General features: G+C 40.5%; 2 protein-coding genes across 3 annotated transcripts in view; both read right to left on the reverse strand.

The window, feature by feature from the left end:
• rimbp2a (RIMS binding protein 2a) overlaps positions 1-19674 on the reverse strand; it is a 57112-nt gene extending 37438 nt beyond the window's left edge. Inside the window, exons 1-3 of the mRNA XM_046375632.1 lie at positions 19163-19674; positions 17017-17160; positions 9801-9941 (exon numbers count right to left, since the gene is read on the reverse strand). Of these exons, the coding sequence (XP_046231588.1) occupies positions 9801-9941; positions 17017-17154 (279 nt within the window). The 5' untranslated portion in view covers positions 17155-17160; positions 19163-19674. The remainder of the gene's footprint in view (positions 1-9800; positions 9942-17016; positions 17161-19162) is intronic.
• Positions 19675-19699: 25 nt separating this feature from the next.
• Positions 19700-24278, reverse strand: noc4l (nucleolar complex associated 4 homolog). Of its 2 annotated transcripts, none has more exons than XM_046375634.1 (15): positions 24084-24278; positions 23840-23960; positions 23485-23591; positions 22863-22970; positions 22561-22710; positions 22322-22424; positions 22169-22203; positions 21824-21874; positions 21568-21679; positions 21383-21443; positions 21070-21180; positions 20700-20863; positions 20425-20507; positions 20145-20258; positions 19700-19994 (listed from the first exon to the last, which is right to left on the reverse strand). In XM_046375634.1, the coding sequence occupies exons 1-15, from the start codon at positions 24237-24239 to the stop codon at positions 19875-19877; spliced, it is 1596 nt and encodes a 531-aa protein (XP_046231590.1). In that variant the 5' UTR covers positions 24240-24278; the 3' UTR covers positions 19700-19874. The 2 variants fall into 2 exon arrangements, with proteins under 2 accessions (XP_046231590.1, XP_046231589.1); XM_046375633.1 differs by having other exon boundaries at positions 23485-23597.
• Positions 24279-24797: the final 519 nt, after the last annotated feature.

A 24797-nucleotide genomic window follows, 5' to 3' on the forward strand; every position in this document is an offset into this window, starting at 1 on the left:
ATTTGGAAAGAAGCAAGTACACCACCTGCCTGACAAGATAAACTAACTGCTACTCAGATTATTTTTAATTAAACTGTATTTGTACTTGGACTTCAATCAGGCATCCATTTACCACTCACGTGCCTCCCTCCTCGCACTTTGCTTCCTTGCCCCACCCTTCTCTTTTTGATTTTTTTCCCCACTCTGCGGTGCTCTATGTCTTTCCTTTAATATAACTTCTGTGTATCTTGAAAAGCTGCCAGGAAATGTGCGGAAGAAATGTTCCTTTATTGTTTCCCTCTCTGCTTCTCCTGCTGGCTAAATGACATCAACACTTACGGCGTGTATGCTAGCAATCAATACAGTACTCACTCATATTCAGGCATGTGTTCACACTCAGAGCTACACAGGTTGCATGTACACTCACACACACAACAGGGATGGGGGCGAGGGTAGTGGAGGGGATGATGGGGTTGCTATAGAAACTGTTCTCTTTCAGGTATGGAGTGTCAGGATGATAAAAAGTAGCAATGAATATCACATCTAACATATCTGATGCCTTTTGAATTGTTTGAAAGCAAGCCTGCATAAAAGGGCCACAAACCAAAGCCGCCTAATTTATCTCCTATTTAAACCTGTGACGGAGTGTATATGAAGGCAGGTGTTCCAGATTGTATGTCAAATGTGCGTTTGTCTGCATGCTTGCATATAAAAAAGGTATACCCATGTACAACTCTGTCTCCACATGTTAGTGCACCTATCGGTCTACTGATACATGCTGCCACACCCCTACGAGGCTGCTGCTGTTCAGGGATTATCACGCCGCCTGTATATCCTGAGGAACATTTTGATTAGTCAAGAAGGCTGTTTTTGGCTGCCAGACTCACTGATAATCTCAGGAGAGAAGCGAGGAACTCAGCCATGAGACGGAAAACACAAGTTTCATTTCACCTATCTTCTTTCCTCCCTCTCTCCCCCTCGCCCTCTGGCATCCCACTGAACGTCAGCTGGCACAGACAACTACTCTGCCCCATGGAGATGAAGAAGTGGAAGATGGAAGATGGAAGAGTGGTGAAAGAGGAGCACGATAAGTGAGGTTTAAGGTTTTTCCTGTCAAATCTACTCCCTGATTTTGGTAGGAGATGGAAAGGGAGTGACAAAAGAGAGTAGACAGAGAGAGAGAGAGAGAGAGAGAGAGACAAAGTTACACCACTTATTCAAAACAAAATGCTGCAAAAAGAGGCTTAAACAGAGCTGTCCATGTACCAATTCCTTCTCTCTCCTCTGCCGTGTTTCTCCTTTGGTCTGTCACCCACCCACACTTATATTCAAACATATGCATGGTTCAGGCGTACGAACCACATATATTCTAACCTACACACATTTGCGCATGTATAGTAACACATCCAACAGAGGAATAAGAGCAGTTGCTGAGTGGCTGGCAGTATGGGACTGGCTGTGATTTCTCTCTTGATAGGATACAGCCAATTTCGACTCATCCAAGGGACTCAGAAAGAGAACTCTTCGCACATGCTCCACGCACAACAAGTGATAGAACAAAATTTACTTATCACGGAAAGATCACTGCCTGCTAGTGAAGTTTTCTTTTATTGTAAAAGTTTTGGGTTTTGTCTTGTTTTTGGTTTTGTTTTTTTCATGGTGATCAAAATTGTAAAACCAAAACCAGCAAAGTTCTCTGAAATTTTTAAAGCTTTGTAGCTCTGCACACATGCCTGATATATTTGCATTTGCAGGAGCACTAACAATATGTTGTTGGAAGAAATATGAAGACACAGCATTTAGTATGAGCAGGATTCAGCAACAAGGGAGGGAAGGACCCAAAAACCTGATGCTTCTTATTGGAAATGTGACGTTAGTGTATGTATTATTCTCTTTCATATAAATTAGGATGCCAAACTATTCAACAGCACCAAGAAGTCTCCAAACATTGAATCAATGTTCCTCTCAAACAGTTTTAGTTTGGGTTACAGTAGATGTACACTGTATTGCCATGCACGCATACATACAGACACACACACACACACACAAAAAAACACAAAAACACATTTAGCTGGAGACTTTGCCTCATCAGCATAAACAAACTGGTGGAGAGTAAGTGTTGGGTTAATATTCATCACCAACACCTGGCAACCCCGCAGCAGGCAAGAACCAGGAAAAGCTCAGGTTACCAAAGCTGATAACGTCAAAGTACACACACACACACACACACACAAAATCAATTTGTTTGACAAAGGACCACATGTTTGTCTCTCTCCTGGTGTGTCTAAGTGATCATGTGAACGTGTGTCAACATGCGTTGTTTTACAAATAATAAAGCTCGCGTGTGTACACGCACTGTGGAAAGACTGTATTCAGAATTTGACAGTAGTCAAAAGGCAAAAACGCTACAAAAAAATACACACACTCACTCACTCACATGCACATACTAACCTTTCCAAGCTACACACCATTAGACTCATACACCATAACCCCACCCCCCACCCTTCAACACACACACACAGCACACATGCACACGTCTCCAAACAGGTGGCTCTGCTGCCGTCAAGACACAGAGGAAATGGATGTTGCTTTTTCCTCATTAAGTCCCAGAAGTGACAAAATGTACAAATCCTTCTCTCCACTCTCACCTCTCTGTGGACGCCTGTCTCCTCCTGCAGCAGCTGCACAGACAGGTTTTCCCCAGCTGTTGGCTATGCTAACCCCCTGCACTATATTTAGGATCTCAACAGGGCTAAATCAAACACAAACAGTGCAGCAGAGACAGAGATATAAAGCAGCAGAGGAAGAGGAAGCAGAGTGGTGATAAAGGGTTAGTATTTACCGTGTGTGTTGGCTAGCACAGGAGCATCTTTACTGAGGTGTCGCTCACTCCTTCCTTCTTGTTTGCTCTGATCTCCTCCCTTCTTCCCTGCTCTCTCTGGGTGGGGAATTGTCAAACGGCTGCAGCAGCAGCAGCAGCAGCAGCATCAGTAGCAGCTCCAGGGCCTGCGTGTGTCTTTCTCTCTCTCTCTCTCTCTCTCTCTCTTTCTCTCTCTCTCTCTCTCTCTTCCTCTCTTTCCTCCGCCCACCTCTCTACACACTCTCTCTTTCCTATTCTCCCTTTCCTCTCACTCTCCCCACCCCCGAAGACCCTCCTCCGTAACACCCTTCCTCCATCATTTTCTCCTTTTCTCTTCTGTGCTCTCTCACTCTCTCTCTCTCTCTCTCTCTCTCTCTTCCTCTGCTCAATTTCCCCCTTTCTCTCTCGCACTGTACGCGTGTGCAGCGAGCTGCGGAAATCCACTCTGTTGAATTAATCAGCCAGCTTCACTGCTACAACTATCAGCTACATCAAAAGCTGCTGTTAGGAGAAGAGGTATTATTGGCAATAGGAAGCAGACATCTTGGAGTGTGTGGAAAGCTGCCCTGTACAACCACAGTCTGGTCCTTCCTTCCTGTCTGCCAAATTGACTGAAATAACAGCAGCCTGCATGATGCTGGCTGCTGCCAGATAGACCCTCCCTCTTCTCCTCTGCTCTCCAATTCATGTCTTCAGCCATGACACTAATTGAAGAGGGTCTTGACTGATGGCACTTTTTCCATCCTATAATAAATTTACTTTAGCTGGTAAGTTGTAGTAATCGCTGTGAAAATGCGTGGAATCAGCTTATTGAAAGTAGGAAAATTTGTATAATTTATAGAATATTATACAGTGAGCAATGTTTGTTCCTGTTTACTCTTTCAGGGTATTTTACTGTAGTTTGGGTCTTACCGATCTAAACTATTAAAATGGTCCTCTGCATTTCCAATTACCTCATGTCTTCTCATGTCTGTTGTTTGCTACCATATTTAATGCCGTTTATAACGTGTGGTCAGTGAGCTATGGACTAACATGTAAATGAAGTTTCTTCTGCTTCATGTGGGAGCTTTAAACTGTTGCACCATTGTGTATATTGTGGCATTGCAGGAGTGACAGTGTGACATCTGATGAGTAAACATTCTTTTTATTCTGCAGAGGTGACACAAATTAAGACGCCTCTATTTTACCCCGGCTGTGCTCTGTAAACAAGCAATATCAGCATGGCATCTTATAGTTGTATGTTATGGGGTGTAGTTATTAAGGAGGAGCTGGGATTGTTTTTTGTTGTTGTTGTTGTTGTTGTTGTTGTTTGCTTGGGGCATTAAATTACAAAAAGTAAAGGTAGGGTTAGGGTGAAAGCAGAAGTTATTGACCCATATGTTTGGATATAAAAGCAGCCTCCTTTAGAGGCAACATGGGGTGAGTGTTTCATACTAGCATCATTCATGTAATTGTACTCCACTTTGGTAGGGTAATGAAGCCCTTGCTGAGATATTCAAAATTTATTGAGGTACTTTCATGTAAAAGTTACTGGAAAAAAAAGAGCCCAAACACTTGTTTTGTTCTACATGTTTCATATGTGGCTAAATTTCATCCCCATGTGACCAATTATTCCATTTTCAGTCTGTTCCAACTCTAATCCTCACAGTTTCACAGCTTTTAGCCTTTAACTACAACACAGAACACACTTGCAGTCACACTGCCTACACTGCCTTGTCACAATGAGTAATTATATCACATTGACATCAGCTTATGTGTGGGGGCTCATGCGTGTCTGTGCATGTGTATGTGTGAGAGTGACTGTGGGTATACCACAGTTAGCCCCTAAAATGATTTAAGCCGGTTAAAGGGATTTTCAATTAATCCAGGAGGGCCCTACATTTTGACAGTGCTATATTTTTAGTACATTCTTCTTCTGAGGCAACAGAATGTATTTTCCCCTCCACTTTAAAGGCTAATATGATTCAGAACTCCCACAAGATGGCCTATTAATTTGTTTCGGACACTGTCAGCGTATGTGCTGAAATTAAGCTAATGCTGGACATTTATGTAACTCTCTGTATCTCTCAGATGAACCTGATTCTGCCAGTATTCACAGATTTTCTTTTCTGCTATTTCTATAGCCAGCATCAACTCAAAGAAGGATTAAAGCAGTAGTTGCCCAGGAAACAGCACTGTGGGGTACAATAAAAATTGCAGTGGATTGTATACTGACTTAATAATGTTACTGTGAGCAGTTCTGTTTGGATGATACTGAAAGTTAAATGTATGGTTGAACTGAAAATACTCTCCATGAAACAGCTTGTGCTAGGATTTTTTGAAAAAAGCAGCTGTTCAAGATCAGAAAGGAAAGTCCAATAAATAAGACTGCAGCAGCTTGTGATTGTGGCTGTGGTTTTGGATGTTTCCAAAGTGATAAGAATTATGGAGAAAGGTTAAGACATTTTACACTTAAAACTAAAATGTTACAGGATGACAGGTGGTTAGATTCAAAATAAGGTGGTTAAATTCAACCTTTTTTCTCCTGTAGTCTCAGTTATAAAATTAAGTAAATTAAATTAAATTAAGTTTTCGCCCGTAGTCAGCTGGGATAGGCTCCAGCTCCCCTGCGACCCTGACGGATAAGCGGTATAGAAAATGGATGGATAGATAAATTAAGTAAGTCTAGATTTGACATGAACAATTTTCCTGATTACCTAGTGGTATCGCAGTTTGGGCTGTGAGGCAACAAGTCTGAGGCGCATTTATCCTGCTACGGAGAACTTAGGACCAGGCTCCTGGTCGTACACTTAATGTAGGTTTTATATTAATTTATCACACATTTTCTTGTGATAATTTCTTCTGCTATATCGCCTTATGATCCACTCACTACCAGGAAGAAAGTATAACCCATTTAAAAATTTGTGGGTGAAATTACTTCTCTGAAAATGTCTTAAATGTGATTATGTGCCGGCCTGGCTTTCCCTGATATACATTAGATCTGCTTAAATTACCGCAGACATGAAGCTGTACAGGCCAGACCACTGGCCTCAGTCAACCCCTGTGCCTGGGTGTAGGCACTAAGGAGGTTAGGCCAGGAAATAGGAGGGGGAAGACAGAGGGAGAGAGAGAGAGGACAGGTTTATAAGTGTTGCAGCGGACAGAGGGGAAAGACTAGGGATTTATGAGAGAATAAGAGACAAGAGAACAGAGTAGACGTGAGGGAAGAAAAAGAGCTGAGAGAAATAAACAAATAAAAAGCACTAAGAAGGTTTTTTTTCTAAATGCTGAGCACAAGTTGTGAAACTGGTGAGGGTGTGTTCTTAATTTTGCTTGTGTTTTGTCTATTTGCAAGTGTTTTCTTATGTTGCAGTGTGCTGAGCTCTCAGGGACACCATAGTAAACCGATTATATTGATAGTCGAATAATTGAGCTGGCTATGAGCTGTGCCTTTTTCGCTATCTTTTATTTCTAGAGTCATCATGGACAGAGCTGATAAAAGTTTTTAACCAAGTAACAGATCCACATACTAAAAAAATCTTCAGGGAAAATCCATGTTAGTTCGACTGCACACAGAAATTTAAAAGTAGCTTATTTTAAAGGGGTCCTGATTAACAAGTTTCTTTGTTACTCTCATTTTCACATTTTAAATTTTTTTGCACTGGTCAAGTCACAGTTTGGCTAAACTTAGCAGGGAGATTAAAAGGTTCACTGAGTTTTCAGTTCTATTATGAGCTTCTTCACTGTGTACCTTCTGCTGAGGTACAAGAAGACAAGGCTCTCTTTCAGATTCTAGCTCTGCAGGGCCATCAAATCTTCCTTCATAGGAAGGAGTCAGATACAGGTAGAATGATACTTGTGAGCAAACACAATTTATAAAGCATTACATTTTTCATAGCTTTGTTTTTATTATGTACAGTAAGTGGTATATAAGTGTATATTATGTTCAGTAAGAAATACATTGAGTATGTTTTTCTCAGGGGATTATCATATGAATGGCTTTGGTTTTGCTCTCAGTAGTTTTTAAGGAACGGACTGGGAAAAGAGAATAATGTAGTTAAATAAAGACAAGTTGAGCTAGCTGAAAGCACACTGTCTGAGATAAACTCAATTAAGAAAGCAATAGAAACTTCAAGCCTAAATACACCCTGTCTAACATCTGCTGTTCAAACAGCTTTGTGAGTCAAAACAATGTGAATTTTCTGACCATCCTGTGGGCGGTGGTCATATTATTCCAGCTGATTTGTGCTACTTCACACAGAACTAATATTAACTCTGGTTTGTCTGTGCATCTTTGATTAGAGGGAGTTAAAATGGAGATTGCTGGGTCAGCCGAGATAATCCAACTATTAGGGATTATTGATTAGACGTTTTTCCTCGTTATATTAGGACAGCTCATATCATCATGAGGATTATCATCTGAGTGGGCCAGCTGCTAGCTGTACACAATCGTTGCCATAGAGATGGTGCCCAGCAGGGAGACAGCTGTGGCCTTTCAGCAGCAGCCTTGCAGCACACAGAAGGTCATTCCTCACCGAGGGTACCTTTCTCCGACTGTCCATCACAGATTGTTTCCAGGCAACTGGACTAAAGCTTTTTGTTTAGATTTTTTTTCCTCCTTTTTTTCAGAGATGCAGTCTACCCTCTCAGTATTTTGTCTTTAAAGAACTGAAAAAACAGACAGAGAAAGGAGCATCTACCTGTGCTACCCCATGAAATTCATTTTCAGTGTTAGAAGAGGGATCACAAGCAACAGCATAAGGCTGTGGATTTTAGGCATTTGGCTGACAGCCTCATCTAACAGCCTCATCTACCTTTAAAAAGAATAGTTTCCCCTGTTGCAGGTACAGTAACTCTTTCCCCAAAGATGCAGATCAATAGAGTCTACCTTAGTGCAGCCCCTCAGCTCAACACTGTCACGCTATGACAAAATGGGCACCTAAACTGTTTCCTCTTAATCTTGAGAGCAAGCAGGTGTCAGATACCCAAGCTGCTAATACCACTCTGGGTTTGAATGAAATACTTTGCCACATTGAGAACTGGGATGTTATGATTTGGCACTGTGGACACAACAGTCAGTTACTATTACAGTAACTTAAAAGTAGCATTAGCACACTGCTAATGTGCTAATTTACAATGATGATGATAACTGTAATGGCTTAGAAAAGAGCTGAGAATTAAAGAGTCATGAAAACAGGAAAGAGGGATTTGTTAGTGAAGCCATTCATTTAAAGTGTAACTAACTGGCATTCAGCCATCTGGTGTGTTCAAGTGTGTGTGATTGTAGCAGCATATCTCTTAATCTTATATCTTCAGTCTAATGAACTGCCACAAGCAGTGGCAGTATATTTAGACTGGCTGTTAATTTTACAATTATCAAGAGCGATTTTTAAAATATAGATTTTTTTTCACCCAGATTTTCCTTCATCTAATAATAGAAAGAAAATTAATTTAACATTAAACTCAAAACCAATGATTGTGATACCCAGCCATCTTTTCTATTCTTCCAATACTCTGAGTAAGCCCACAGTATATCTGCATGAGCAAATATGTGAGGGTGGAGTCGCTCTCACGACTGAGCTTCTCTTAGTCTGGCTGATCCATAGCCGAGTCTTTCTTCTTTTTTTGCATGAATGACCATGATGCAGCCTGTGATAGTGTAGCTGTCAGCGGTGACAGCAAAAAGACTGCAGGGCTTCCAGGACTACCTCCAACAATATCTACCCATATATATATATATATATTTGTTTGGGGAAAAAAAACAACATGAATACACTCACAAACACAGAGACATAATTACGTAACATTACTGAGTTACTGACTACTGCATGTTGGCTGTGATGGCAGACAGGTTGACATTTTGGTTGTGGCGATGGACAAAATCTCCCAATGGGCAGGTGGCTGTAAATGTCATTATTTGAAAAGAAATGCTTTATTATATTTAGATATACTCACATAAAAGGGAAAATGTTATTTTAAAAAAAGTTAACACTGTGCTGTGTTATGAGCTATTTTGCAAGTTGAGTTGTGAAAGGAGAGTGAGCAGTGGTTCCTGGGAAAGTTTTACAAGAAAAAGTGATGTTCATTTGTATCGTTTAGTTTTGGGATACATAAGAAACAAATGGTATGATGAGGGAAATTATTTGATATTTAGTCTACATAGTATTTAGTAGGCTTTTTCAAACATATTCTCATTGCATCTATATCACATTGATGAGAGGAAGGCGAAAGCATTCTCAGTTGCAAACCAAATGAATGCTGTGACAATCTATTTTAGTCTGAAAGTTACTCAACTGATATCATCAATAACATATTTGTAAATGAACACTGCTGCATGTGGGTCTCACTCTATTTTACTGAAACTAATTTCAAGCCATTGAGGGTTATAACAGAAGCAGCCATTATGCTCTGTCAGTTCCCCTCTGACAGTCTGTCCACACTCCTGCAAATGGGCGTGTTGCCAAGACAACAGCTCACACACCTTACCATCTGAGACCACATTAGGGAAGCCTCCAAAGGACAAATTCACTAAATACACAAATGCACACAAATGCACACATGAACATACAGTACAAGCAAAAATATGCATGTCTCCGTGCACACTCCCACACGTAATGAAAACGCACAATGAAACCACATCCACATAACACATGCCCACATGTCTGCTTAACCAAGACAAAACAGAGGGGGTGTACATGTGCACAGGGCCATGTGAGTCACACCGCTATACACAGCTGTGTCCTAGAAGAATAAAAGCTGCATCACGGACTAAACACAGTGTATACACACTCTCTACATACATAAAATAAGTACCACAAGAGTGACATCTTAATAGTTTCAAGCTCCCTAAATGAGAGTATAGTTCCATAGTTTCATTCCAGAGCAGAATTATCAGTAAATATGAATATTGTGTTCATTTGCAGGCAAAATAATGTGTGAGGAAAAAATACAAAAACTGGGGCGGCGGTAGTGGGAAGCTTACCAGTTTCCTGTACTGCTGTTTCTCTTGGCGAAGCGTAGCTACCTCTAGCTTCAGAGCTCGGTTTCTCTCCTCCAGCAATCGGAAGCGGTTCACATTGTAGACTGAATGTCCTGCTGGCTGGGCTGAAACTTCATATCTTAACTGCAAAAAAAAGAAAAAAAAATACAACCCACAAACAAAACAAATATGAGAAGAAATTACCAATACAAGATATTTCTGGTATTGATATATTATAAATAGTAGCGTTCATACTATTTCATGTAAAATCTAACAAGACTAAATATAATATAATATAAATATATATCATAGCATCACTAGAATGATTGTGAATAATATCAGCCTGCCCTGCTCAAAAAGTTGACCAATGTATCAGGTTCATGTATTCACCACAAGTCTAATATTAAGACTATTTATCTATGAGTGCCAGAGTTTTTGCTTGTTTTGATTGCAAAAAAGTTTAACAGTAATCCGTCTGACCAGGGGTCTTTAGGTCTTCATCATCTAACCAGGAGTATTTCATTGACTACATGAAAACTTTAATCAATCAAAAATCAGATGATTACCAAAATAATCAGGATTCATCATCTGGGCAGCATAAATATTGATACTAAATTACATGCTAATCCATCCCAGACCATCCAACAGACACACTGACTATATTCAGTATAAAAATACATATGGAGGAAACAAGCACTTGATTAATGTAAGTTCAGAAAAAAGGACACTGGGCTACTGTCAATCTTGCTTACAGTGATGTACTCAGGCTTTAGTTCCATCCCATGGGGTCAGTCACAGGAAAAGGATTATCAGGTCTGAAAATGAAGCTGCTACTGCAACAGGTTTTGAGCCTCAGCAGGATTTGCCAGTCAGTGTTTTCCTCCTTAGAAATTTTCTTGATGGGATTGAACCATCCATGGAAATACACTGCATATCTGTAATAGGCAGGCTGGAAGCTTCTCTTGAGGTATTTCTCAGTTAGTTTTCCTTCGTGCCAGACTTCAATATGGCGGCACTTTTTTGAGTTCACAGTTGCGTTGTTTTGGAATAGAACTGCTCTGCTGTTAATCTGCACTTTTCAGAACTTCCAGTCACTTTGAGGCCACCAGAGGAGTTGCAGATGACAGAGGAACTGAGCAGGTGTTTGGCTCAGGAAAGTGGGAAACAGGATGTAAACTCTGCCTGTGCCTCCTGGAATTAAATACTCTCCATGGATGTCAGTATGCCCTTAGCTCTGTTTTGTGTCAGATGAAATAACTCTTGCCTATATGCTAATCTAAAAATGGATGTATGCTCCACTCTGCTCTCAATAACATTAATGTACTAACATTTTGCAGAGCTACAGTCTGAAATCCCAAATGGGATGTAGTCTTCTCATTTGCCTCTTGAAAAAAGCACACTTAGCCAGGCCAGCCACACCAACATTACCACAGCTATAAAAGGAAAACATTACCAATTTAGACAAAAGAAACCTGTGCTACTCTCATTGTGCTTGTTTTACCTCTGCTTTCTCTCCAAAATTTAAATTACGTTTTTTAATTTGGAGGTAAACTAAGGAAGAGATGAAAAGCTCACTGTTGTCTTCAAGCACTCTTTCCTTGTAGTAACCCCTGACAGACCAACCACCAGATGGTTCAGTTTATATTATTCTAATATATCAATTAGTATGTTACCAGAGCATTTGGTATCTTGTCAGGCGCACAAAGGAGCTCACACACACTAAGACAACAATCATATCCCCTGACTGCATGCCAGACTATCATCCACTACAAAACAAATGCAAAAAAAACAAAGTTGCAGGCAATATGTCAGTTTACACAGACAGCCAAAGCTACCAAAGCCAGTGTGATGGCCCTGCCAAGCAGATAGAAAGACAGCCAGTTCCACCTGCTATTACAGCAGACCTGCCAAGCGGACAAGCCTACAGATAGACCCACCAGTGTAACATAGTGGACTTTCCAACAACAGACAGAGAGACAGATAGACAGAGAGATAGATAGACCTGCCAACCAGTACTGTGAGTTTTCCAAACTGACAGACAGACTAACACATTCAGTCAGCCTATTTAGAGAGAGATATTTGGCCATATGGATATCTGTGTGAGAACTGATTTATGAGTCATTTAGAACTGAAAACCACTGGTGCAAAAATTGAATATGCGCTCAAAAAAACAAAAACAAAAAGAAATAAACTGACAACATGTGGTCGGAACAGAGAAGAATGAATATGGGATGACAATGACACTGATTCTGAATATTTCAAATCTTTTTTATGATATACAAAACAAAAGGTGGACCACACATCAACTCTTATCACTGCCATGTTGATACATCTAACTCAGATATGATAAGTCTGGCCTTCAAATTAGTCAGTGATGCAGACAGCACAGGTTGAGACCACAACTAGTCCTCGGTCTGGCAGAACCCAAACGTGCCGTCCACTTGGGGGACATCTACCTTCTCCTGAGGGAGCTCTGAGAGGAGCTACGTCAGGGTCGGAAATCATGACATACTCGGTCACTCCGAGGTAACAGGAAATACTAACAACATCTCCTGCTAAATGTGAGCCAAGAGGGGAGGAACGTAAAAGGGACGGAGTGCAAGTTACGGAGAAACATTGAGGGACATGCATCCACTCCCAATGTTGTGTCGTCTCACACAGTTTCAGAGCTCCAGCCTTTAGATTCACTGTGGACAAGAAAATAACATTCTAAACAAATCAAAAATTTGGCATTCATTCATCCAGTCATTTTGTGATTGAACAGTGGTTATCTTTATTTTCTTTCTGTTTCCCGAGTTTGGCAAAAAGGTGCACAATTTTGCTCCACTGTGGGTGACCATAGGATAAGATGCAAAAAAAGTAGAAATACTGCCTTAATAAGCAGATTGAGAAAGTGTGGAAGTATGAGACAGGAAGAAAGCGTTCATTAGAAAAACTGCACATTACGCAGTCTCACAAAGAACGAGAGCGAGAAGACCCGGCGGCAGTCACCTTGAGACTCTTAACATCAAACAAAAGATTTTCCTATGTGTATGCCTTTAATATTAGGTTTCTCTTCTTTTCATATTCATTGCAGCGAGACACACAAACAAAATATGATAACCACTTCCAAGTGCTTGTCTACATCTGTCCCATAAGCTGCTCTTACCCAGCGTCACAAAGCACTTTATTAAAAGTGGCTTGCTTCCTCTTTTATTTGTTTCATTCAAATTGAATAAAACCAGTGTGAGTGAGAGTCCATCCCAAACGGGTCAGTAACAGGTAAGGATTACTTGAGTTATAAATGAGGTTTTGATGGGGGTGAGACAGCATTTACGCAGGATCAAAACCAAGTAGTTATGGAAACTTTAAAGCTCTACTTGTGCCTTGTCAATGATGCCATGTGAAAAATGCATGAGGTAATCTCTTAACAGCATATGCCCATTGTGTCCTACCCAGTGCTTCAGGCATTCATGGCTCAGAGTTACCTACCGACTAATAGCTTTTATTAGCGAACATGTGGTTAAATTCACAATACTTTCTCTAACTACTTCAGATTCCAAATTATATCTACAATAATTTCCTTCTATAAAAGACATAAATTCTTTGATTACCAAGCATGAGACAAAGGTCAAAGCACATTCTCCAACTAAAAGCCCGTGTCAACAGCACAGACACCTGAGCTGAGAAAGTCTCTAACCTACTGTGTAGCATTTGTGCACAAGCTGGGATTCAATGAGAAGTTCATGAGTTGGAAAAAGACATGGTAAAACACTACAAAATTCTCTACACCAGATTATTTAATCGCATGAAAGGAGCATTAGCAGTTCAAACATATTTGACACTAACAGGAAAAAAACAAGAGTCGACTTCATTTTTATGGATTGTCTGACATTCAAAGAACTGTTGAGAACACCAATGATGGGTACACTCACTGAATTATCTGTTTAAAACTGAAGCACAACTGGAGGCTGGGGTAACTGTTTATTAAGCAAAGCAGATAATGTGGGTAGCTATTAAGCTGTTACAGCATATAATTATGTAATAGGGGCTTTTTACTACTTTATGCCATGCACAGTTAGGCTTTCCTCTACTTTTGCAGTAATTAATAGTTACAGATACAGATAGCCACATCGTGACACTGAGAAACTCTATGAGTGTGTTCGTAAAGCTGTCGTATTCTGGGGGTTTTATGCCAATATTGCATTGTTGGATGACTTATGAGGAACACAGGAGTATGGGTTAGGAAAGCAGCATGTGGTGGCTGGACATGAGCCAAGGGCATTGTGGTTAAGCGGTGTGTGTGTGCTCAGCCAACCGAGCCACCAGGATATCCCAAGGTAATCTTATTTTGACTGGGAGGTGATTTAAATGGATTGTCATGTCGCCATCTGGTGTATGAGTGAAATACTTGCATCAGTGCCGCCTGATGCAGTCTGCCATGAATGTGCAACTGTTGACGTACCATTAAACAGATTTTCCAAAAAAAAAACAAAATCAGACTTTTCAAGCAAATCAAGCTACTACTGTCCACCCTCAGTGCTGTTGTGAATGTGTTTCACATGGAGTGTGAGTGCTATAAATTTAGAGTCAGCTACTCAGGAGGAAAATAATACAGCAAGAATATACAGCAGCATCCTGTGTCTAATTGGTGTGTTTTGAAATTAAGAAAATCAACAATATTAGACAATCTATAATGACATCTAAAGGGAAGTGGGACTGCACAGACATACTTGTTGTTGCTGACAGAGATAATGACAGTGTCCCTACCTTATAGGCAGTACCCCCTTTTGTCCCAAAATGACTCTCTTCCCTTCCCGTCACATCACAAACCAGCAGTGAAGGTGCAGGTGTCAAGTCCGCGTGTGTGCACGTGTATGCCAGTGTACGAGTGCCTATGTGTGCAGTTGCAAAGAGTGTTTCCAATCTGCAGCTTTAATAGCTTGCCTAGTCTGTTCGCCACTGTAACAGGATGGATGTCTCACCCTATCAGGGAAGGCAAAAACAGCTACAGTGGCTTGGCACTCTATTACACACACACGCACACACACACCCTCAGTCCCACCCCTGAATCTGTTAACGCTTCCTCTCGCGCTCTTTGCTCCTTCCTCCAGTTGCGTTTGAACCCCCCCCCCCCCCCCCCCCACTCCCTGTCTTGCTCATATATAGACATGTGCACGCTCTGTTCAACTGACCAAAAACAACATCATACTTTACAAAAAAAACGGACATGCATGACAGCCTTCATTAAAATAAATCTGGTCAGCAGTGATGTGTAAATCATTGCATTATGGATGCACTGAATTTATTTCCCAGCATTTCCATCTCTTGTGCATTTCACTTCCCAACAGACTGAAGCTAATGACCCATCTATTTATGCATGTATAGCTCATATATCTCACTACATTTCGGCCATTACTGTTTCGTCCGTGTTAATACTTGTAACTTTCCTCTGGCATCAGATCAAATCTACACTGTTATGTTCCTGGACAGACCTCTGGTACAACCATCTCTTTGCTCTCTTCACCTCTTCTAAATCCCTGATCAGAGGACTCAAATTAAATCAGTGTGGTGATTTCCAGTGAGGCTACATCAGCAGCAGACACTAACTGTATTCTGTTAATGGCCTTCATCTGTTTTAACACTGGGACGAAGTCACAGGACAGAGGACAGGACAGACAGAAGGAAAGAGACATAGAGTGTGCGTGAGTGAGTAGAGAAAGCAGGACGTATGCGCTGTTCCACTCTGTTGCCTAGCAACGCTCCCTCACTGTCTGTTCACGTCCCTAATGTAGACGCATCACTCTCCTAGTGAATCGGTTTTCTGGCATGACACAAAGCCCTGTGAGAGAAGGGTCCAGGACCCTGGAAACTGGATCAGGCAGAAGAATGTAATGACCCCCTTAAATATGCACATAGATGATAGTTTGTGTCGTTTAACATCTCAAGCTAGCTGCTACGTTGGAACCATGCTATGGCCTGGACTGAAGGGCCCAGTGGTGTGTGTGATAAACAACCACCACTGATGATGAAAATGTATCTGAAGTGACTAAGGGAGACATGTTCACAGACATGATTAAGTTTTAACATTGAAGTCACTATATTTTGTTCACATTCACCAACTTTTCTCACTCTCTGACCTATTATCTGGTACTGGTGTTTCTGTGCACATTATAGCATCTAGAAAGGGTAAAGGGGATCTGACACTGCTGACTGGCAATGAGTCTGAAGATTGATGGAAATATCTGGATATTTTCATGGCATGCTTGACATGGAATAAACACGACAGCAAAAAAAATCCAAACCCGCGATAGTGTTATTAGCTGAACACGTTCTTTACCCCTGGTAACACCTGATGTGATGTGATGAAAAGTATTGGGATACCTCACCATTACACCAAAAGGAACTTAACTGAAATAGCATTCTAAATATATAGATATCTTTGCAGTTATAATGGTTTCCAGTCTTCTGGGAAGGCTTCCTGAAGGAATTTTTGTCCATTCATGCAGTAGAGCAACAGTGACGTCAGGCACTGACGATAGACGAAAAGGCCTGGCTCGCAATCTCCATTCCAGCTTATCCCGAAGGTGTTTGATGAGGTTGAAGTCAGGACTCTGTGTGGGCCAGTCAAGTTCTTCCACGCCAAACTCATCCAGCCATGTCTTTATGGACTTTGATTTGTGTACTGGGGCACAGTCATGCTGGAATAGAAAAACTGTTGCCACAAAGCATAGCATTGTCCAAAATGTCTCGGTATGCTGAAGCATTAAGATTTCCCTTCACTGGAAGTAAGGGACGTAGTCCAGTCCTTGAAAAACAGTCCCATACCACACCTGAACCCAATAATATTGAGGCTTGTCCCAATACTTTTGTCTATATGTGTATATCACAATTAATGGCACTGCATAGACCTGTCTCTATACTGTTGGGAATGTATCACAGAAGCTAGTTGACAAACAGGGACTCCATCTCCATAAATCTAAAAACAGTGATCTAATGTTACATCATAATGATGTGTAGTGAAGATCTGTCAGATTAGGTCGAGCAGATGTTCCTTTTTTCAGTACAGTCCACAAATTTGGTACTTTATCCACAGATTTCCTCCTCTTTCAAATGGACTAATAACAGAGGAGGTCTGTTTTATGTCATTAACAGGGTTATTGTAACACGGATAGGACACTGGATCATAGCTGAAGTAGCAGTAGTAGTTGCAGGCCTACAGTATGTGGTACCACAGTACCTTGCCCTTGGTGTGCAGGTGGTGATGGTATATGTTTCTGGCAGCAATCATGGCCAGCTGTCTCTGGATCCACTGTAACTCCATCTGAGACTGTCTCAGCAGCTCCTCCACATGAACACTGGACGTGTGATCCCGCATTATCACCTGCAAAACCCACACAACCAGAGATTACACACCACACCTCCGTACAAGAATACGCTGACTGAGCCACACACACACACACACACACACACACACACCAATCAATCAGATGTATACACAGAAATGCATGCACACACCAGAGTTTATACCAAGTAAATTCACCTGAGAGTAGTTTATTTTGTTAACCTGCCAGCCAAAAAGATGCATAATAAATCCATCACTAAAAAAGCTTTAATTTCCAAATCACAATAATTTCCAAGAGAAAATAACAACGTACTCATGTTCCAGAGCTATTAAAAAAACTATTCAGTAAAATGTTTATGTTTTAAATTATCAGCACAAATTACCTTCATACCATGTTTAAAGAGTCCATTTTAATGTAGTAAACAAAATGTGCAACTGCACTTAGAGAGTTTCTTGACACTTGCTGTACAATTCCTTCATCATCCCTCATTGAAAAACAAAAGTCACATAATTTGTTTGTTACTGTATGTGTACATAATGAGTCTCTGACAATAAAGATTTCCAGTCTAACACTGAAGCCTTCTGCATCATTACTTCTACATGTATTTGTATGTGCTGGCTGATATGATACATACATCTCTGTGCCCAAGTACATGTGTGTGAATGTGTTCATTAAGACAGAGACCGAGAAAGTGAGTGAGAGACAGAGAGAGAGAGAGAGAGAGAGAGAGAGAGGGAGAGAGAGAGACGGGGTGGAGTCTCCACTCAGTTACATAAGAGAGGATTACTGTATCACAGCAACACAAAGACAGGGGGAGTGTAGAAAAAACATCAGCTTTTATCAGTCTGCGCTAAATCCTCATCTACGTTGTTCTGTTTTGTACCTTCACACAAACACCCACAAACACTCACACACACACACACACACAGGAAAACCATATTCACTGTAACTACTATGCAGTGACACATGGAAGGTTAAGAAGGTTAATGCTTGTACCTCGGGAGATTTAATTTATCTGACTCTACTGCTGCATCATAAGTGCTCTAGCAGCTGATTTTAGACTATTTCTTTTTTTTGTAATTACCAAAAACCACAAAATCACATTTTAAAAACATTAAATGAACCATTGCTCCCAGACATCTAAAGGTGACCCACTTTTTTGGAATACTATCAACAAAGTGGCAATAAATGAAAAAGAAGGAATGCAGGTAATTTATTTCCATATTTGCTTTTTCTCAAAGGCAATAACAGAAAAAAAATGTAGGATAATTAGCTCCCTCTTCCCCTGTCTGTCCAGGAGCCTCAGCCAAATGCTCAAACAGCTTCTCTGTGCTGACTCACCTTGGAAAGCTTCTATTTCCTCGCAGGGGGGCTGCAGGAGGACAGACAACAGAACAACAACAACAACAAGACGGAGAGCACGGAAGTCCTGTAGATTTCTGCAGAAATGTCCCATCCTGTCAAGCCCTCTACCAACATGCAGTGTAAAGCATCTCTCGCACAGATTTATCAAAGTGAGAGGACAGAGCTGTGCCTACGTCATTATCCAGGCCTGAACGCAGGTTTTCATTTGCCATCTACCTATTAATTAATCTATCACCCATTACTGTGATTGAATTCATGATACAGCCACTTTATTTTGAAGTACATCATGTCATCTTCCTCTGAAGGAGGCATCAGTGCACGACTACTAGGATGCCACATAATAAGCTGAGTTTGATCCTGAGCAAACAGTTCTCCATTGTTGCTCTTTTTTACACTTGATTGCATAGTCATAAACATTTGAAAAGCCAGATTATTTTAGATGTCACAGGGACAAGTGAAGTTGAGTAATGATTTGGCTGCATCATTTTAAACAAAAACAAGTTTCTCTTAGTATTTCCACAAAAGCAGCTGTGAAAGTGATTTTCTTACTTTGTCCACAGTAGCAACTGGAGCAAATCTTTATGAAACTCATATAAAGAGTATATCCACAGATATGATAATGCATCCCTATCACGCATACTGTGCAATATGTTTGTCAAAATAACTTCAGATTACCCATCAAAGTGATGCTCTTCTTTTTTTCCCCATCCTCTTCACAGTGATCTGCTTTGCTGGCTTCTCACCGTCCCACTGTAGGCTAACTGGTGCCACGTGTCCTCTCTTTACTCCTCAATAACAAGCCTAAAAAAACTCAATATACAAAAACACCCTAAAACTTAAAAGCAAAATTTGCAGGGATGCTGCATAACACTGCACTACATACGCCTCGCCATAGCTTCAAGTATGTTTTCCTCCTCGGCTTGTCTCGTCTGCAGGTACGTTTCGGACAGCTTCTCCCTGGTATGACTTTCTCTTTTCAAACAGAAGTCAGTTATGATTCAGATTTTTCTCTCACGGTGTTCTTGTACCCAAGGCTGCCTGCTGTGGGACCATATGGCACACTTTTCAAGAGGATGAAATAAACAGGAGGCGGAAAAGAACATTTAAGGCTAACCTTTCACCTGTTTGCACAGTATGAGGGGGAAAAAATGGCCTCAATATTCTTTGCGGCTTGGAATGTCAGCATAGCCCTGAGAGAAACAAAGCTGTGTATTCACCATGACATTCGGACATGGTTTTTATTGATGTACAATAGTCATAAAGACAAGGATGTCGATGGTCATAGCAAAAAAAAAAAAAAAACACCATAATAACACAACTCCAGATCAAATGTATTACAAAAAAATGTATACCACACTGTAATTGCAATTCCTTGATTGTACTTGTTTTAATTCAGACAAAAGTGCTGCCCCAACACATCTCCTCCTCCTTTCAGCAACTCTGTGGCAGTTTCAAACTCCAGCGGGATGCTCTTGATCTGAGACTGCTCCAAGTCTCTCTCCATCAGCTGGGGATAAGAAGATGGGACACATTACTTATGCAGCTAAGATGACTAAGCTTAAATTCAATTTAGTCTCTATTTACTGACAGACAACATTATGTGATCGAAGCCAGACTACGGGAACAGGTAAAGTCAAGTTCAGAAGTGTCACATCACCTCATAGGTTGTTATCTCCAGCACCTCGCTGATGTCATCCTCTTGTTGTGGCAGCGCTGTGTTGATCAACATAGCAGTTTTGGCAACATCTGGATGGTGATGCTTCTGTAAAGTCTGCAAGAAAGAATAAGAAAAACTGTAAACTAAACTAAAGAAAATAAAGTATACTGCTGAATGCATTTAATTTTAATTTTCCTTGGCTGACAAGTCACAGCTCACTTGTAGTCAGTGTGACGGATGACTCATTCGTCAGTCCAAAGCCTTCACATGCTGTACACACCTTAATCTCCCACAGACTGCTCTCTAAGGCAAGGCACAGAGCAGGATCCTCTTCATCCATCAGATACGGATCCTCCAAGGCTTCTGTCATTATGAACAGAAACAGACGTGTCTTTCCATATATCTAAAATGCTTTGGAAGATATTTCTACAAAACTGTCATAAATATCACAGTGAATCAGACTGGGAATCTAAAAACCACTGACATTTACATGATTATAAACTCATAAAATTGTTGAGAAATTCTTGGCATAACAGGTAAGTCACTGACACTCACCACCTTCTGTGCTGGGCTTGTGAATAAGGACTCTGCAAGATGGATGGCGACGGATCAGGTTGTAGATGAAGGGCAGTACTATGAGCAGGGCTGTGGGTGGTGCTGTGAGAGCCAAACGAGCCAGCCGTTTGGCAAACGCAGCCACTAAATACACTGGCAAGTGACTAGAAGAAAGTACAAACATACAGCTTACAGTTTGAATCACAAAAACACGTTTCTTCCATTCTGCTGTCAATCTAACTCAGGCTAACTACAGATAGCAGTAAATACGACTGTTAACCTGTCCAGTATTCCAAGAGGAGAGATGATCACTATTACTTAATAAAATGAGGGTTAAAAAAAAAACTGAAAGAAGCATGAATGACCTCACCTGGAGCTAAGGAAGAGGTTAGCCAGGTGGAAAAAGCGTGCCCTGTACTTCACATGGAAAATGGAAGGCTCAAGAAGATTATACAACTTCTTGTAGAAATCAGGGTAATCTCTGCCAAAACACAGATAATATACAGTTTTCAGTATTTATGTAGGTCAAAAACATCTTTTGTCCATTGTTGTCCTTTATACATTTCAGATGGAGCCCCATATTGTTAAAATTTCTCCCATAAATTTCTGCAATTAATTTGACTATTAAAAGTGTCCAAATGTATTTATTTAATTATATTATGTTAAAATACTTATTTACTCACAGGTTGTGCTGATGGATGAGGACAAAAAGGCCATTGAGGGCCAACAGGCTAATGGCCCCACCTGTTCAATAAAAACATCACAAATGCTCTACAATAAATCACAAAAACAATACATCACAGAAATTAGATGTAATAATGCCACTATGCTTATTTTAAACTAATCACTGAGTACTGTCACAACTTGCCAACTTCATAAGCAGCAGTCAAGAAGTCAATCATCAGTGTGGGTTTACTCATGTGGGGAAGAATGGAGTCATGGAGGATCACCAGGACCTTCTTATACATGTTGCTTGGCAACTACAATGAGGAGATGAAAAATGAATAACATACAGCACAGCGAGACAGATGCAAGCAGGTAAAACATTTTGATTGAGTCAAATTGTTTAACAAAACTGTTTTCAAAGACATTCAGCCATGATTGTGCAATCACTATTCTCATACCTTGTACTTGAGAAAGCCCAGCCACATCCTCTCAAAGATGCGCTTGTGTTCCTGTAAGGACATAGAACATTTAAGTGGAGATGAAATGAAAGCTGACCTTTTAGGTTATATGCCCAGTCATGTCTCCAACAAGGACCACCTTGATACCGGATTGCCTGTCATCCGGTATCAAGGTGGTTTATGGAGGAGATAACCAATCATCTCTAGTTTTGTATAAGAAAACATAAAAATGTGGTGGCAAACAGCACACTACCTTCTGTTTCTTTGGAACTTTTAAATTGTATTCAGCAAACATTTCTGTTGTAAGCAGACATGTGGAAGTCAGATCAAAAATAGTTTACTTACATTCAGTTTAGCAGCTTTCCAGTCCTCGTGTTTGGCTGAAAAAAAAATAAATAAATAAATTTCTTCTCTTCTCCCCACATAATGACAGTACAACATTACTGTGAGAGAAAACTCATATGATGGCTCAGATGATCGTCAAACAGCAGGTCTCACCTTCCTGTTTGACCATAAAGTTGGTGAGCTCAGACTCCTGGCTTGGCACACTGATGTTGGACATGAGAGTGAACGCATTGTTCTGATATACAGGCAGCACTGCCTGAGAGGAACAAGACAAGCCAACCGTAGTCACAAAACCAAGTAATATTTACAAAGTGAAAGAAATCTAAATTGTGACAAGGAAAACATTAAAGAAGCATATCAGACAAGTCCATCACTAAACAGAGCTCTCCTACCCCTTTGTTTTTGTCCATGACCGTGGCCACATTGTCCCGAATGGAGCTCATGACATAATACCGTACATCCTCCATTTCAAGGAACTCCTGGAATCTGGAGATCAGCAGGGAGTTGTCCGTCGTTTTGGACAGCAATCTGTTAACCATCGCCTGACCATGAAATAATAACAGAAATATCAGAAGGTACCTTTGCCCCTGAGCACAAAAATGTTTGGGGTTTCCAAAAGCATTCAAAAAAAAGGCCATATTTCTTGACTTGGTTAATAACATGAAAAAATTCCTGAAGTGACACAAAATCCTACCAGGATGAGTTCTCTTGGGAAGCTGTAGTGCTCACTCCAGTCCAGGTCCTCGAGTGGATGCTGTCCTTCCCCTGCCGCAAACTTCATCAGGCAGCACAGGGCACTCTCCTGTATCCAGACAGGCATTTGTAAATATATTATTGTAAATTGTAATATATTGTAAATATATTATTATATTAAATGCAAAATAGAAAAAGAGAACCTCATTTCCTTTATCAGGTCCCCATGCACACTATGGTGGTTAATTACCCTTGTTTTTATTTTAAAATGCAACATCAGATAGATTAAAAATTGAGATTTGATCTGTGTCTGCAAGCCTGAGCTGGTATGCCAAAACAATAATTTCCTTTGTCAACTAATAACCCCTGTACAATACACACATGTTTTGCCCACTGGAAACATGTGGACTGAAAGAACACGTCTTCTTGTGTGTCTCATCGCATGTACTCGATGTAACTTCATGTCTGAATACATTTATTTATGTGCGTGACCATTCCCTTAAGTTGGTAAGTGTGTGATAGAAGAAATTAGCCAAACTTATGAGCCCAGCTGGCAGCAAATGTTCAAACATATTTCCACCTTAAAAGCAGCATGGCTCCATTCAAGGTTACAGTTAACTCACCTTGACTCCGTGAAGCTCATGGCTGAGGTGCTCCAGCAGCATCTCCACACAGCTGTTGTAACGGTGTCTCATGAAAATGCGGTACTTCTCTTCAGCACTATACCCTCCTAAGTCAGAAAGCATACAAAGATAATGATGATATGATTTGACAGCCTAGTTAAGGTGTAACCCAGCTGTTGTCTGTTTTACAGCCAAGTCAAACCTGTTGTTTCTTATACAGAAGCAATTTCGTCGGGGCTTAAAAGTATGTCATTTATAAAATGTGTCAGCTATAATATAAAAATGCTGGGGTCAAACTTGCTAACATGCACCTCATAACAAGGTTTTATTTATGGGATCTTCAGCCTTCACTCACCACTCAGCGCCTCCTCCTCTTCGGGCAGTTTTCCTACGAACAGCTCTTTCCTCTCCAACAAGGTACAGAACAATTTGCTGCACGTATCGATAGCACTGATAACATCCTTCTCCTTTTCTGACTGGAAACACAAACACACGAAGAGTCCTGTTTAAGTAACCAAGAGAAGACAACCTGCTGGCTATCCAGCATGTACTCCGTTCCGGTGCTCAAATGAATGTGCAACTTAGTTGTGTTTATTTACCTCAAGGACCTCGAAGATGTCAAAAACGTCGTTGGCACGTTTTTTATTCTCAAGTATACTATCGACTTTGCTATTTAAGTCAATTTTTGCTCTCTTAGCACTTTGTTGAATTGTTTTTGCCGAAATCACGTTGCGTTTTTTGCTCACGGGCGCCATGATTATTGTGCGAAGCTTCGTTCACGTGACATTCGAAGAATTGGGGGAAAAAAACACCCAACCACCATGGAAGGCACACATTCAAGAAATTCAAATTCAGAAGTAGAGATAATTGTGTAAGTGTTGTGTTATAAAGATGTACATGATATATATACTTTTCACTATTTAGATATTTTTATTGACTTGAAATTACAGCGATAAGAGTTGAGAAATGGAAGTTCTACTTTACTATAAATCCAACGGTCATGGAATGCAACATTGGTCTAAAACACCCATCTGTTGTGGCGCCTCCTATTGTTTGGAGGGTGAAATTTTACCTCTTCGCAGTATCATATCAGTTCTGCAGTACAGCTATAATAACTCATAACTAAAAAACAATACAGAAATTCATACCAGGTACCTTTTGGCTGAGTTCTGTCATTAGGTCAAGATCAAAACATGAATTTAAATTCATCAGTAACTGTATGATGTAATAAAATAAGATCCTATCTTCACTACTGTAAAAGCTACAATATAGTGGCCTTTTTAATATTAATATTAGCTCAGCAAGAAATTTTT

The sequence above is a fragment of the Scatophagus argus genome, chromosome 20 (genome assembly GCF_020382885.2).
Source record: "Scatophagus argus isolate fScaArg1 chromosome 20, fScaArg1.pri, whole genome shotgun sequence".
In the NCBI taxonomy this organism is placed as follows: domain Eukaryota; kingdom Metazoa; phylum Chordata; class Actinopteri; family Scatophagidae; genus Scatophagus; species Scatophagus argus.